The 15,450-nt window shown below is 43.9% G+C and overlaps 2 protein-coding genes across 5 annotated transcripts in view; both read left to right on the top strand.

The window, feature by feature from the left end:
- Nucleotides 1–945: 945 nt before the first annotated feature.
- Nucleotides 946–13,488, top strand: LOC112463044 (serine-protein kinase ATM). The gene is made up of 19 exons (XM_025029208.1): nt 946–1,147; nt 1,443–1,580; nt 1,694–2,093; nt 2,199–2,552; nt 2,778–3,150; nt 3,387–4,214; nt 4,449–4,632; nt 4,717–5,483; nt 5,684–5,979; nt 6,267–7,449; nt 7,697–7,907; nt 8,126–8,562; nt 8,806–9,396; nt 9,520–10,381; nt 10,665–11,435; nt 11,528–12,010; nt 12,408–12,691; nt 12,841–13,067; nt 13,178–13,488. The coding sequence occupies exons 1-19, from the start codon at nt 1,076–1,078 to the stop codon at nt 13,354–13,356; spliced, it is 8,640 nt and encodes a 2,879-aa protein (XP_024884976.1). The 5' UTR covers nt 946–1,075; the 3' UTR covers nt 13,357–13,488.
- An 841-nt stretch (nt 13,489–14,329) lies between these two features.
- Nucleotides 14,330–15,450, top strand: part of LOC112463052 (kinesin heavy chain) — a 9,793-nt gene continuing 8,672 nt past the window's right edge. For all 4 annotated transcript variants that reach the window (XR_003041740.1, XM_025029221.1, XM_025029228.1 and 1 more), the window contains exon 1: nt 14,330–15,307. Coding sequence is in view for 3 of the 4 variants with exons in the window: in XM_025029221.1 (XP_024884989.1) it covers nt 15,149–15,307 (159 nt within the window). In the remaining variant the exon portion in view is untranslated. The remainder of the gene's footprint in view (nt 15,308–15,450) is intronic.

The following is a 15,450-nucleotide window of genomic DNA, read 5'->3' as shown; positions in this document are numbered from 1 at the left end:
TTCTAAAAGTAAGAGCCAATCACGTTCGATTGCTACTGAGCGGCTTGGTCTGCTGAACGCGACCAATGCATTGGACACCGTCGACTGTCCGCCATATTGTTCAGGACACCTATGGCGCGCTTTCCAAAAATGTTTAAATCAATTTAGTATCTATATAGCTTATTAACGTACAGAAAATAAATTTAACTAAAAATTCATCTATGTTTATATTAATAGTTTTAAAAAAATCTAATTTTTGGAAAAATTTAAAAATAAACACGTCATAATGGTGTGTTTAAACAGTAGCGCGGAATATATAACCACTATCAAAATTCTTTATCCTCCTATTTATATTTTTAAATTACAGGAATTTCATACATAATAATAATAAAGAGAAGGAGTAAATAAAGTTGCAAAACAATTAAACATATTATAGTTAATTTTGTGGTCTTTGTTATTATTTTATTATACAACATTAAGTAAAAATAGTTACAAAAAGACTTTATTTAGAAGACTTTAAAGCCTTGTGTAACACGATGCTAGAACTGCAAGCTATAACTTTCTCAAATTTAAGTTTTTTTTTTTTTAATTCAAAAAGTACTAAAAATTGGCTTAGATTTTCTACATTAATTATAAATACCGCTTAATAAAAAAAAAATGTTAAAACCGAATTCAGCCAAAAGAAGTTGACTATTTCGATAGTGCCCTAATGCCCGTATCACACTAGCAATTGGCGATTGCGTCTACGTTTGCGTTTACGTCTCTCGACCAATCAGAAAGTAGCTGCTGGCGATTTTGCGATTCGCGATTTCCGTTGATTGGTCAAACGACGTAGACGTAAACGCAATCGCCAATCGCTAGTGTGATACGGGCATAACGCGCATGCCGCGCATACACGTTTAACCATCTACATTCCATCTATGATCCACGGTGAAGTATATGGCACTTGGCGGTATTTCGCGGGAGGGTTAAATATCACGTGTGTACGTTTATTTATTTCGCGAATAATTATCAGAATCCGATGTGATTCTTTTTGTTAAGTCAGTTTTACAGCTAATGTGTCGACGATCACCGGACTACCGAGGCAATTACGAGTATGTCGCGAATATCGGAGAGAATCACCGGCATTCTGAAGCTAGCCGATAGCTCGAAACTGACCGATAAGAAGGTAACCACTCTGTTGCTGCTTTTATATGTTTTTATTTAGAAAAAACAGTCCTACTTGCAGACATCCGTTTCGTTAATCGACAAAGAGCTGCTATATTATTTAAGACGACAAACTTGACAAACTTGATTTTCATAATACATACGGGATGTTTCAATTCAGCTGTTCGTACAGAATTATATCAAATTTTCTAAGAGAGTTGGTTAAGGAATTTAATTAAAAACATGTTCTGTTAGTTTCAAGACAACCTGTATTTCTTATATATCGTCCTGTATTTCTTAATCCTGTCAACTTTCAGAAATGCGTAAACGAGCTATTAGATCTGTATCAAGATGATGATGCTATCAGGGAGATATGTCAGAATACGGAGAGGAAAGCTTCAGGAAGAGCCAACTGGTCCAGTATTATACACACCGCCCACAAGCTAGTTATCGATGTAAGAATTGTATCAAAATCTACATGGAATATGCATCTCCTAATATATTTTATATCATTTGTTTGTGATTTTTATTCACCTTTTGTCATTTAACTTGAACAATATCAATGTAGGAAGCAGAGAGACCCAGTAAAGAGACGGCTGCCAAGAACAATGAGAGACAACATCTCAATAATCTGGTTATCGACACAATTCGCCGTGCCAGTGAGAGGTCAGCTGAATTTCTGAGAGGCAGTGAAATAGTCGGTATAATATTGCAGATATTGGATTCTAAGGTCTACGATCATTATCAAGACACATATCTAAGAATATTGGTGAAATATATATTGCCTAAGAGTACAAATCACAGTAATATCACAACGGAACAATGGAGGGAACTGTTGACTGTTTGTACCAAGCTGTACAAAAAGCTCAAAAGTCACATCGTGTTAGACGCGTTGCAGATGATCATAGATCATTCTTTTTTGCACACCAATTTACTTCCGCATGTGAAGAATTTGCTGTTGTTTCTGGGTACGCTGGAACTTGGTTATTCTAAACTATTTTGCTAGTATATTTTTGTTAACGAATTCTATATCGTTCAGAATTAATGCAAAGTAAAATTATTTCACGTTCTAGAAAAGGTATTTGAAGATGTGAAGACAAACAATGAACAGTTGATAGAGTCTTTCTACAAACTGAGCAGCAGTGTATGCAGGCAAATTACAACGGAATGCAGAATCGCTCTCTGCAAGTTCAGCGAGAGCATATCAATGGATATCTTACGTTTGAACGGCTCTGAGGAAAAATATAGGCTGCTGTTGATCTTCCTGCAGATTCACCATCCAGAGGGTATATCCAAACATGACGATGGCGCTTATGCATTCGACTGGGACAAATGGAGGGATTTGCTGCGTAGCATGTATTTGCTTATCCAGGAAAATTGCAAATTGGACGTGCAGTGGCACAGTTTTATTCAGTTTTCCACTGAAGGTACCATTTGTCAACACAAAACATAAATATATGTAGTTAACGTTTCACGTTAAAAAATTGCTTAAAAAATATCGATTATTTTATTGATTATATTTAGAAATTTAGAACTTTTTAATCTAAATACTAGGCTTTTTTGCAAAAAATACAACATAAATCAACTTTGAATAATTTAATTGCATAATGAGTAAACGAATAAGTTATTAATTTAACAAATATTTTTTGCAGTAATAAAACAGATAATAGATAACTCGGTAAATTTATCTCTTGATGGCTGTTATTCTCAATCGGCCAAACGCAGACGAACGATGAACAGAATTGAAAATGTTATCGATTTGCTAACGGAAAGCAGCCCCGAAGAAGTGTGGTCGTTATTAAGGATTCTGACAGAAACACTAAGAAAATATCCACAATGCTTGAGGTCGCAAGATTTCGCGCCCTTGTTGCAACGCTTAACGGAACTTGCTCTATCTCGAGACGAATCTGTCATGAACATTTTGTACAAACTTGCCTCTGTTCTCATGGAGAACGAGATGTCTAATGGAGAGGAAATACAGGACGCCACAATTCACTGGAGTAAGATCTGGGACATGCTACTTAGGTGCGTGCTAATTCAAATTTCAATATTAATTTATTTGAAAATTATTTTAAAATAATAAATTTTTCTTTAAAGAACTTTCTACTTTTTAGTATATTAAAACTTACAAAAAGATTTATGTATTATCTGTAAATATCTGTTTTTATCCATGTAACATTTATTTCCAACGTTTACATTAATTGTTGTGTTTTATAAATAGACTTGATATCAATGTCGCAATTAACATTATATCCTTGCAGATCTCTAGGAGCGAACCAAAACGAGGAGTCGGGTCATTCGTTAGTTCGCTGCTTCATAAAGTACAATAGGATACCAAATGCGAACGCTCTCCTCAGATTGTACCTGACCAAAACGATCCGCTGGTCGCCGAATAGCGTGCACACGTTGCGACAGCTGTGCGAGCGTGTCTCCCTGCCGGTGGACGCGACCACGTCGGTGCTGGACTCGTCGCCCATGACAATGACGGCGCCGATCTGTGACAGAACGCGCCTCCTGGAGTGGCTGCTGAATATGCCATGGCAGAAGCTGGCGGCACGACTGTCCATCGAGACTATCGAAGACATCTGCGAGCTGTCGGTAAACCTCGTTCTGAGCTCTCGTTACAGACAAAATATCAGGACGGAGCAGAAATTCTCGCAGAGCCGCGAGAAAACGCGCGTGATCTCTTTCGTGCCACAACAGGACATCCATTCGACAGATCTCCCGCAACTCTGTCACGCGTCTTTGACATTTAAGGTGACATTGTCGGCGAGTTCGAAGAACAAGCACGTCGAACAGGATTCCGGGGTGGTGCTTGACACTGGAAGTCCTGTCTCCTACATACACGAGGTGCTCAACTTCTTAAAAAGGCGGATACATGATGTTATTCAAGAGAATGAGAATAAAAATATATCAGAAGTCCATGTCATACTGATGAAGCTCGCCTTCCTGACGAGACTCCTGTCCGCTCTGAAGCAGCTAGGCATTCTTACGACGAAAGATGCCGTCGGCTACTATTCACTGATTGATGCGATGGAAAAACAACTGAAAACCAGCTTCGAAATGCTGACGAAAATCGATTGGGCCAGGTATTGCATACGAGCATAACAGAACGAAAGAAGTTCTTTAGTTTCTCTTTTTTTTTTTAGAAGTGATTGAAGGAAATATTTGATGCTTTTGTACTTTTTTTGTAGTTTTGCTATTAGCAGAACTGCAACTTTCATTGCAGAACTTAAACTTTCATTGTTCTTTGTTCACTATTTCCAGCTCTAAATTCTTACAAATGTGTGCATGCGTTCGATACATTAAATATTTCTTTGCAGGTACAAATACATTTACTGGCTTAGCGTAACTAGAGCATTGAAGATGCTCTATGGAACAACCTACGACACAGAAATCGCTAAGATAATCGTATTGGCATCTACAATGGACATGATAAAAAACATATTCGATCTCCTGAATCAAGACGACAAATGCGATCATTACGAGGACCATAACGCTTTTCAGGTAAACTAGGCAAGAAAACTAAGAGATTCTCGTATAACGAAGAAATTGATTTTAATGAGCGACTTTAACATCCTACTTTCTCAGGAAAGACGTAAGCGTTCCGATATGTGTCTGGAAACATCGGACTCGAAGCCCCTTCCACGCGAAGGTACGGTTCGTCTGCAGGTCGTAGAGGCTCTATCGTCTTTTTGCGCTTTGCACGTCGACACGGACTGTAACAAGACGTTGCAGAAAAAGATAATGCATAACCTGCTGACCCTGCAGCAGGACTTTACGAGCTACGTGGACTCCAGGATGTCGCTGACGATCCTCGAGTCGCTCGTTGCGCGCGACCACGGCGAGATTCAGCGCGAGTGCGAAAATGAGCCATTGAATCTTTTGCTAGACATGAGCCAGAAGGGTTGCAAGGATGAGGAATTGTTGCGATGGCTGTTGAATCTACTGCCAGACTTTTTCGAGTATGCGATCGAGCACGGTTATTCGCCTGAAAGGATCATCCACACGCTCGAGCAGATTCACAAGCGTATTTATAAGAGAAACTGTAGTGTTCTCGTGCACACAAGCTACATGAAGTGCGCATGTAGCTGCGTGCGGATCGATCAGGATTTTTCGTGGAGTCAGGTTGGCGTTGGCGACGACGACAACGTTCTAACGATACTGGACAGTATTCTCAGTTATATCGGTGATGCGCTCTTTGTGCTCCGTTCGCAAGCAGTGCGATGCCTGCAGGAGCTCCTGTCCTTCAGAAACATCGCTCATAAATGGAAGGAACGGATTTTCGTCAAAGTGGAGGAAACAGTATTCAAGTTGCTCGACGAGACGGCCCAACAATCGAGTTCTAATGTACAAAAGTATGAACATTAAAATATGATACAAGAAGATACTAATATCTGACACTAAAATAAATTAGCAATATTTTTTATAAATTGCTTTTATAAAAACTTGTAATATTTATTTTTATAGCAATACTCGTGTGTACATGGTTTAGAATAATATGTCGCTGCGAGTACCAGCACTTGTAATTCCTTTTTTGTTTGTATCGATGAAATAGCGACGATCTCGTGGAGAGTCAACTGCGGGATGAAAGAGAAACCAGGACGGCTACTGCGTTGATCGCGATGGCCTCCGTAGCGTGCGCCAGTGGGATTCTTCAAGGTCGCGCCCTATTTTCGATATTGCGACTGACGACGGAGAAGAAGGTGAATGTGCAGACGGTGCGGAAGATTCTCTTGGCGGCGGCGCAGCACACGAAGACATACGTGTCGCTCATTGAGGATAACTTGAACTATCTGCTGACTTCCTGGATCAAGCATTATCCATTGCAGAGCTTTCCATGGACGCTTGCGGGTAAGAACGCGTCAAATAGCGGTTTTATAAAAAAAATTCAGTTATTTACCGACTTAATATTATGAAAATTTTTGATATTTAGCATCCATTAATATAATTAAGGATTTTTTAAGGACTTTTATTAATATACGGTCCTATTGGTTTTATAAGATTAAAGAAAAAATATTGTATACATATACAATGTATAATATAAACCCAGTATTTGATCTAATACTGCGAATTATTTCAATATTTAGTCCTTGATGTAAGCTCGCTAAATTGAGGATCGAACTTATTATTGTCAACAGGATGCGAGACTATCGACGAGTTCTTTAAAAAGAATGTCAACTGCATTGTCCCAGTTTTATTGCGTACTTCGAACATCAACGAAGCCATGTCTTTTTGCACAAATACCGGTGTGGCCTTCAACAAGATCTTCGAAGATGTCTTTCCGTCCTGCTTCGTGTGGCTGATATCACGCGCTATTGAATCCGATAGTGAAGCCGTCGATATAATATGCAAGTTGATGAACAACACCGACGAGTTTGCAGACACGCCCAAATTCAGACAACTATTCTGTTCTCGTCTGCAGGACGTTCTCGTAGAACTGATACGTCGGCTGCACGATGAGAAAGACTTTAGACGCGTTCTCTCGATTTCGTCCACGCACTTCCCGGCGATGGATCCGCCGCATTTCTTACGAGATGTTTTGGATCTGTGCTTTGATTATCTAGAACTGCACACCTTACTAAACACGTGCACGCTGGTCGACCAACAACCAGCGACGCTGCAAAAAACGCTGTTGCAGCTTGCGATTGCCATACACTCGTCACGCTCTCGCGAGGGTAAGCTCAAGCGACTGCATCAGTACATATACTTCTGCTCACGGTTGACGCTTGATCTCGCGAAACCCGTTTTTGACGAGATGGCCGCGTTCCTGATCCGGGATGTGTGCTACAGCTTATTGCATCTAACCAGGAATCGTAGTGACGGCGACGAGACGTTCATCGCAGCATGTTGCAAATTCCTAGATCTGTTCCTAAGACAAGCGCTGCCCGCGAGAGCCGCGGAGATCCGAGACGTTCTCCGGTTCATCGTGGCGAACCTGATTGGCCTGGCACAATCAAAAATGAGCAACGTCAACGAGATTGCCGTGAGTCTACTTAGATTTCTTGTGGTGGAGCAAAGAGACGTGCTACGAGAGGCCATCGCGAAACTCGGCTCGTTCCCGAATCACGAAGTCTTCCGGGATGCGAGGGAGGCTTACGACACCGCCAGATTGGAAAACGGATCTGCGTTGTGCCTCGAAGACGAGCTGGAGCGTTTCCTGGACGCTATGAGCGAGGAAAACGCCGAGTGCACGCTGGAAGATCTCGCGAATTTCACGCAGCAGCTGTCGACGAGGAAAAGTGAACTGCGGGAACTGCACCGAAAGTTGGAGAGGCCGTATCCTGAAGATAGTGCTAATATCCTGCATCAGTTGATATTTAGGTAAACATGTGTTTTATATTACAGTTAATATTGCATATAAATTATTATTCGAATAATAATACTCGAATTATTATTACTCGAATAATTACTAGAGTATTATTATTCGAATAATTATTATAAACTTGAATTAATATTGTAGGTATATAATTGTTATTTAATCTCTTTTTCCTTGATATATTTCTATTGTTATCTCACTTTTCATATTCTTTATTCCATCACACAATATTGTACATTTTTAAAAATTCAGACTCATCAAGCTGACGGAATCGCCTAATCCGCGCGTATCGATGGAGGCCACCAAATGCCTTGGCGAACTAGGCCCAATAGATTCCACAGTGGCTCTGCGACCGGCCGGAAGTCTCGTCCGGGAAGCAGACTACGCGATAGAGGCTCTGACCTATCGATCCGTCGCAATGTTAACGAGCTTTCTTGTGGAGAACTCAGTGGAACTTCGCAAGGTTTTTATCCTGATATAATTATATAATGAAATCTTATGTTATTTTGTGCCCTTATTGCAATCATATTGGATTGTAATGTTATGAGCAAAAAAAATCTACATTCACATCAAAATATTTTCCTAATCTGTATTTTAATCGGTATTTAAGTATAGCATTTCTCTTAAATGTGATATTTCAAAAACACTAGACTAAGTAATATACTTTGATATTTGCTGAAGGTTAGCGCCGATGCCCTTTACGCGGTGCTATCGACCTCCTATGGTCAGAAACTATTTGACTCCAAGTACTCAAAGGACCTGTCGAATATTCTCGAGTGTGCACCTCTGAAGATTGACTACATCCGTCCGTTCGCTCGCGGCCGTTGCAGCAAGCAGACATCCTTTCGCGTGGACGCCGCAAGATTTCGTGTCATCATGAATCCAGAAAACGCGCTATGGACGGTCCAGAACAGCGAGAATTACGCCGAGTGGATTATCAACATCACCTGCAGTGTCGCCGAGTGCTTCCCAGACTCCTATTTGGAGAACTTCCTGTTGGTTTGTCGACTCAGCGTCGAATTCTGCGAGCTGATTCTGCCGAGAATCGTTTATCTCGTCATTCACAAAAACGACAGCTTCATCGATGCCATGTGCGACTGCGTTAATAAATTCTTCAGGTATTATTAATTTGTTATTATTTATAAGCACTTAAACGGAGGATCTAATATCGTGAGACGTTTATTTGAAACTTAACATAATCTAAATATTTTTGTAAAGCTCTGCGAAGTATACCGGGAGCTTTATCGTCTTTCAAGTGACAATGTTATTTTAAAGAAGTTTTAAATGTTTCAAAAAGTAAAATTCGGTGCATTTAAAACTTCAAGATTTGATACCAATCATCAAATTATATCAATTGCTAGGCAACACTTTGCGATCAACGAGACGGAAACTACTGCATCGCCGATGTCGAAAGGCGACAGCTGCGATCAAAAGATCGTACGCCGCATGTTGGACGTGGTGAACCACGTGCGCGCCCAGCTGCCGGACGGCGCGATCTTAAGACTCGATTACGTCTACCTGGCCAGAGCGGCGCACAAGTGCTCCGCGTATTATACGGCCCTGTTATTCGCGCAACTCGCCTGCGGATTAATCTCGACGGATTACCCGGACTTCAGCAGTGACCCGAGGATCGACTACATCTACGAACGCCAACCGGAGGTTGGCCGGGTGCTGCAAAACATTATGCTGGACACCTACCTGAACATTAGCGACCCAGACGCCAAATCCGGCGCCGGATGGTCGCATGTGCTTGATCACGACTCCCGCGTACAATACTATGCCCGTGCCAATCGCTGGGACGAGGTCATGCTCGCGCAGGACATCGAGTTGTCTAACCACAATCACTCGACGCTGGCAAACGCCAGAACGGAGATGGCAAGCGCGCTACACCGTTCGGGACTGCAATTTCTTCAGTGGCAATTCTTGGGCGACAGCCTGGATGAGAAATTTAGGTGCATTACGTATTACAATTATATGCATTACAATTATATAAGAATTTGCAGACAGAAAGATGAAGTATGTGGTTGATTTGATAGATTGCGTATGAAAATTTATAAATAAATTTCTCCCTCTAGTTACGAATGCGCCTGGAGACTCAGCAAATGGGATCTGCCCGTCAACGAGGCCACTGTTGCCAATTATAACGATTTCCAATCTCAGCAGTTGCGACTGGAGTCACTGGAGAACGCGTTCCACATTCACCATTATAATGCCTTAAAGTGCTTCCACGAGAACGACCGGCGGGGCACGGATCGGGGGATCAAGTTTGGCCGCAAGAGCGTGATTCATGAGCTACGAGTGATCAGTCCGGAAAGTAGCAAAATTGTCAATCAAAAGCTGTCGCAGTTGCGGCTGCTGCGCGAGATCGAACAGTTGAGCTGGGCGGCTGACTCGCCGGAAACGAGATATTCCGAGATTTTGCAACGCTGGAACGAGCACGAGATTAGTCTGATCGGTCAATTCGACCACGTGGAGCCAATCCTATGGCAACGCATCACTATGTTCCGCATCCGCGAGTCCTTGTGGACAGATCCAAACGTGCAGGAGGCATTTTTTGCAACTTGCCTGGACCTGGTAAAGGTCGCGGAGGGTCAGGGCAATTTCTCGGTGGCCACCCGAGCGCTGAGAACTCTTGAGTTGCATCAAAATCTGCCCATGAATCTGAAGAATCAACTGCTCTATCAGGAGTCGCTCTTGACATGGATGAATGGCGAGCAGATGATGGCGCGTCATCTGTTACGGAGCCTAATCGAGAAGAAGAATCCGAAGCCAAGCCTGAGAGCCAAGGCTCTGCGAGTCTATGGTGATTGGATGGCGCAAACCAAGTCGGAGAATCCTCAGGCAGTGATACAGAAGTATTATCTAGCATCCATTGAGATCAGCGAAGCTATCGACGAGCAATCGCCCGATGTTATCAGAAACTTGCACGACACACAGGTGGGAGAATAAAATATTCTAACGTAAAGTGAATTAATTGAGAAGTTGCGTATGTAACAATAGCATAAGTCGACTTATATCATTACTATATAAACTTGATTTTCTTTACATAAAGCATTTTATATTACTTTTTTTGCTCTTTTGTTTTAAGTTACTTAAATTTTGAGCTTTATTTTTGTTGTGCGAGTTATTTATTATTGCAATCAACTTTTTAATTGATTAAATTAACTTGTCAGTAAAAAAGAATTTTTTCGGTGTATTTTATATACTTTTTTCGTCATAGGTTGCACTGGCGCGCTTTGCCGATGCGCAATACCAACAGATCAGCACGTACATGAACTCCCCAACATACAAGGCACTGAAAGAATACGCTCGTAGCAATACGGATAAAGTGGACCATGCGCAAATGATGAGGAATCAGGACCTTAAACGCGCCGTGATAATCAGCCAGAAGCAATCGACGAACGACGCGGCCGAGTTGAAGAACATCGAGCAGGAAAAGCGCAACTATCTCGCACAGGCTTTAAAGTATTATCTAAAGACGCTGCGCAGCAGCGAGGAACACAATCTATTAATCTTCCGACTGGTGGCACTCTGGCTCGACAACATGTACGATGATGAAGTGAACGAAGAACTGCTAGACGAGCTAGACATCATTCCGTCGTTCAAGTTCGTGCCGCTGGTGCCACAGTTGGCCGCTCATATAAGCAACGATGTCAGGCAGCAACGTAGCTTCTCCGCGCGAATCTTCCGGATTCTCGAACGGTGCGCCCTAGAGCATCCGTATCACACGCTGCCTGTGGTGCTGGCGCTGAAGAATCTGCACAGCGACGACGAATATGACCCGAGTTCAACAGTCACGAAGAAGGAAGAGCGTCGCGTGCTAGGTGCTAAAAGGCTTCTCAGCCGATTGACCGATTCCTCTGTGCGAACAATCGTTCGTGAAATGGAAAGTCTATCGCGGGCACTACTGAGTTTTGCCTATTGGCAACCCAAGGGTAGATGCTATACCAACAAAGGTTACCCAATACCGCGGGATCAGCCAATATCCAAGGTATTTTTTTCGTCGTTACTCCGATAGCTATCTGGAAAGAATAATCATAAATCGCGAAATCTGATTCTAAGGTTAATTAATCTATTTTGCAGATCAAAAACTTGAACAACGTTCTCCTACCGACCCTGAGTTTGCCTGTGAGACCATCGGGCAATTACGACAACGTAATCGGCGTAAGATCGTATCAGGAGTCCTGCGAATTCGTCGGCGGTGTGACCGCGCCCAAGAAGATCATCTGCGTCGGCACCGACGGCGTGCAGCGCCGGCAGTTGGTCAAAGGCAAGGACGACCTACGGCAGGACGCAGTGATGCAGCAGGTATTCACCGTGATAAACACGCTGCTGCGCACGTGTAAGGAGACGCAACGACGGAATCTACGTATCAGAACGTACAAAGTGGTGCCGCTGACGCAGAGATCGGGCGTGCTAGAATGGTGCGACAACACGGTGCCCATCACGGCGGCTCTGGTAGGTAGCTCGAGCACGCCTGGGATGCACAAGAAGTATTATCCGCGGGACTTGACTGCAGAAGCAGCCAGAGACAAGTTGAAAAATGCCGCACAAGAATCGAACGAGGTAAATAATAACTAAAAATCTTTCCGTTATTCTCAATTGTTAACAGACTGTTTTCAAGGCGTAAATTTTATTACAATATATTTTAACAAAATAATTCCTTAAGTTTTTTTTATTTATTTAATTTAACATTTGAAAATTTAATATTTTTAGAAGACTAAACTGTATTGACTTTTTAACAATTCTGATATTAATCATCTTTCTTCAAAGAAAGCATGAACAATATTTTAATTAAGAACGGTATTTAAATTAAATATAGTTTTTTTTAAGAACAGTATTTGAATAAAAATGTTTTCCGTTACAATTACAGAATAAAATTGAATTTTTAGATCAAGATCGTTCGAGATTTCGTTTTCAAACCTTCAGCCTTTTATCTTCTATTGTCTTTCGGTTTGTCTAGGTGAAACTGAAGGTCTTTCTCGAGTGCTGCAAACGTATGAGGCCGGCGTTTCATCACTTCTTTGTAGAGAAGTATCGATCGCCCGAGACCTGGGTCGAGAGGACTCTTACATACACGCGCAGCGTCGCCACCACATCTATCGCGGGTTACATTCTGGGTCTTGGCGACCGACACCTGAGTAATATTCTCATCGACGAGCGCACCGCCGAGGTGGTGCACATCGATTTTGGCGTAGCTTTCGAGCAGGGCAAGGTCCTGCCCCTTCCCGAGACAATTCCTTTCAGGTAAGTCATCATATACTATAAATCATTTTGCCTGCGAAACTATATATATATATATAGGAATTTTTTTAATATTAGATTTTTATTATACTTATCAAATATTCTCGAAACCTTTGTAATCTTTTGTCAATCGTTGTGGTACTTTATTGTAGGCTAACCAGGGACATCGAGGTTGCCATGGGCGCCTCTGGGATCGAGGGCACCATGAGGCGCAGTTGCGAAGTGACCATGACAATGCTGCGCGATCAGAGGCAGATTATCATCACGCTCCTTCAAGTTCTGCTATACGATCCGCTCTTCACGTGGGCAATCACGCCGGAGAAAGCCTGCAAGATGCAGAGCGACGTCGTAAGGGGTTTGTCGGAGAACAGTGGCCGAGGTGAGAAAAATTAATCGAGGCAAAACGATGAGTTTGAGTCCAAGTTGAGTAAGACTATCCTGATTAATTATGACTGACGTCCTAATCCGCTAAATTTTCACCTTCTTTAGCGCCTGTGGAAACCAACAAGATCGCCAAGCGGGCTCTTTTGAGGCTCGAACAGAAACTGCGGGGCACCGAGGACGGTCTGGTGTCCAGCGTTTCCGGACAGGTCGAGAGACTCCTGCAGGAAGCGCGAGACCCCGCGAATCTGTGCCGAGTTTACTGTGGCTGGCAGCCATACTTGTGAATACCAGTAAATAGTTTTATATCCGCGACGAATACTCGTAGAATAAGTTTTGTATGTTGCTTAATGGTGTAATGTACATTTCGAAGTGTCCTTTTTATACTTGTTGAAGTAAAGTTTTATCAACATTCCGAACTCCCGTCGTTTCGTGATCCCCATTCGTATTAATGGCGCCTCAGCAGATCGAGAATCGAGATACCGTACAATCGATATATCACGCTGCTATCTTTTCGGCCGCGCGCGTACTTGAAATTTCGAATTTGAAAGGCAAAAGAAGGATAAAGGTAAAAAAAAACTCCGAGAAATTTAGTCGTTACATAATCTGATATTGCTCCAGCGCTTAATTAAGTGACGTAATGATCCGCGCTACGTTGATTCCAGAGCGAAGGAAGGAAAAACGTATCTTTTGTTTGTCAGCGCGGGAACGCGCTGTGACGATGCGGAAAATCTCTAATCGGGCGAGAGTCACACGCGGGACAGATTAATTGCGATGAGACGGCAAAGTTCGCCTTCCTAATACTCATTTTCGTCTCGCGTTTGTGCGCCGGGTCGCAGCGAATATAGTCATATAGGTCTACACAAAGGTAATATAACAATAATAACTTCATTGAAATGCGAATTGAGGACAATTAAAGCGTCGCAGAGAGCCGCGCTTTAAAAGGCGCGATAAGCCCAGATCTATAACGATGATAATAATAATAATAATGATGATAAATTTGTAGGTGTAGGAGGTACAGGTCTACATGTAGATAATGATAATGACTGTCGAGGTGCGAATATAACGAGGTGATAATTAGAAAGGAGAAGAGAGGCGTCGGAAACAGCTGCACCTCTCGAAGGTGAGGCAACAGGCAACCGCAGGCAACGGCGATGAGCGCCGCGCCGCTCGCTCGCGCGAGTCCAAGCCTATAATGATAATAATAAAGGTGTAGGTGTAGATGTAGGTGTGCGGCGTATGTAGCGCGCAACGTCGCCGTCACGCCGTCACCGTCTCCCCCGGACTCGTCATCGATTGCGCGCGCTCGCGGCGCACTCGGGGATCGCTCGCCAAGTTTCTCCCAGAGGTAGGCCCGTCAGGCCCGTGTAGCCGTCACCGCCTGCGTCCTCGCGTGTCCTCGCGGCCTGCAGCGGAAGAGAACGGTACGCGCGGGGCTCGCCAATTTTCGAATCGAACGAGAGAGAGAGAGAGAGAGAAAGAGAGCGAGAGAAAGATAGTGGGACGGAAAGAGATAGGTGCGAAGTGGAGCGAACGAGCAGGCGGGCGGGTCCTGCCGAAGCGTCGTCGCCCGTCGTTGCCACGAGAATCGTTCCCGGAGCGGGCCTCGTGGCCCAGGATCGGGCCAGTCAGCCAGCCAGCCAGCCACTTATCGGCCGCCATCTTGCTGCTCGACGAGAGAACGGTGACAGACGGGCCTGCCTGCTGTCGGAGCGGAGCGGAGAGCGCAGCGCGGTGAGTGAGGCGAAAGGGTGGAGGGGAAGGAGAGAGAAGGAGACAGATATAAGGTAGACGACGGTCCCTTCATGCGGTACGCGCCTATGCCATCCCGTCGCCTATGCCTCGCTCTCGCTCCACGTACAATCGCAGAAGAAGCTAGTTGGAACCAGCGGAGAATAGCCTAAGAAGAGGTGGTGGCGGAGAGGGAGGTGGTGAGGAGTATCGGCCGTGCCGATACCACCGTCGAGTGCTAGGTACATACACATACAAAGTTGCGCGAGCGCGCGCGCGCGCGCGCACACACACACGCACGTACCTTCGTCATCGTCGTCGCCGTCGTCACCGTCGCCTCCGCTCGCAATGGCAATGGAGACGCCGAGGGAGCGAGAGATCGCCGCCGAGGACAGCATCAAGGTGGTCTGCAGGTTCCGACCGCTGAACGACTCCGAGGAGAAGGCCGGCTCCAAGTTCATCGTCAAGTTCCCGTCCGGCGGCGATGAGAACTGCATCTCCATCGGGGTACGTGGGGCGCTTCGCGCCTACGCGAACGTCGGGATCCGCTCCCGTTCTCCCTTATTGTTGCATACATCGTGTGTAGATACGTTTTTCTATATAGATGTTGTGTATATATAGATCCGTGTTAGATCTGTGATTCATAGTTT

The sequence above is a fragment of the Temnothorax curvispinosus genome, unplaced genomic scaffold (genome assembly GCF_003070985.1).
Source record: "Temnothorax curvispinosus isolate PA1 unplaced genomic scaffold, ASM307098v1 QBEX01001367.1, whole genome shotgun sequence".
Lineage (NCBI taxonomy): Eukaryota > Metazoa > Arthropoda > Insecta > Hymenoptera > Formicidae > Temnothorax > Temnothorax curvispinosus.
The sequence above is the reverse complement of the archived record's forward strand: the minus strand, read 5'-3'. Positions and strand labels throughout refer to the sequence as shown.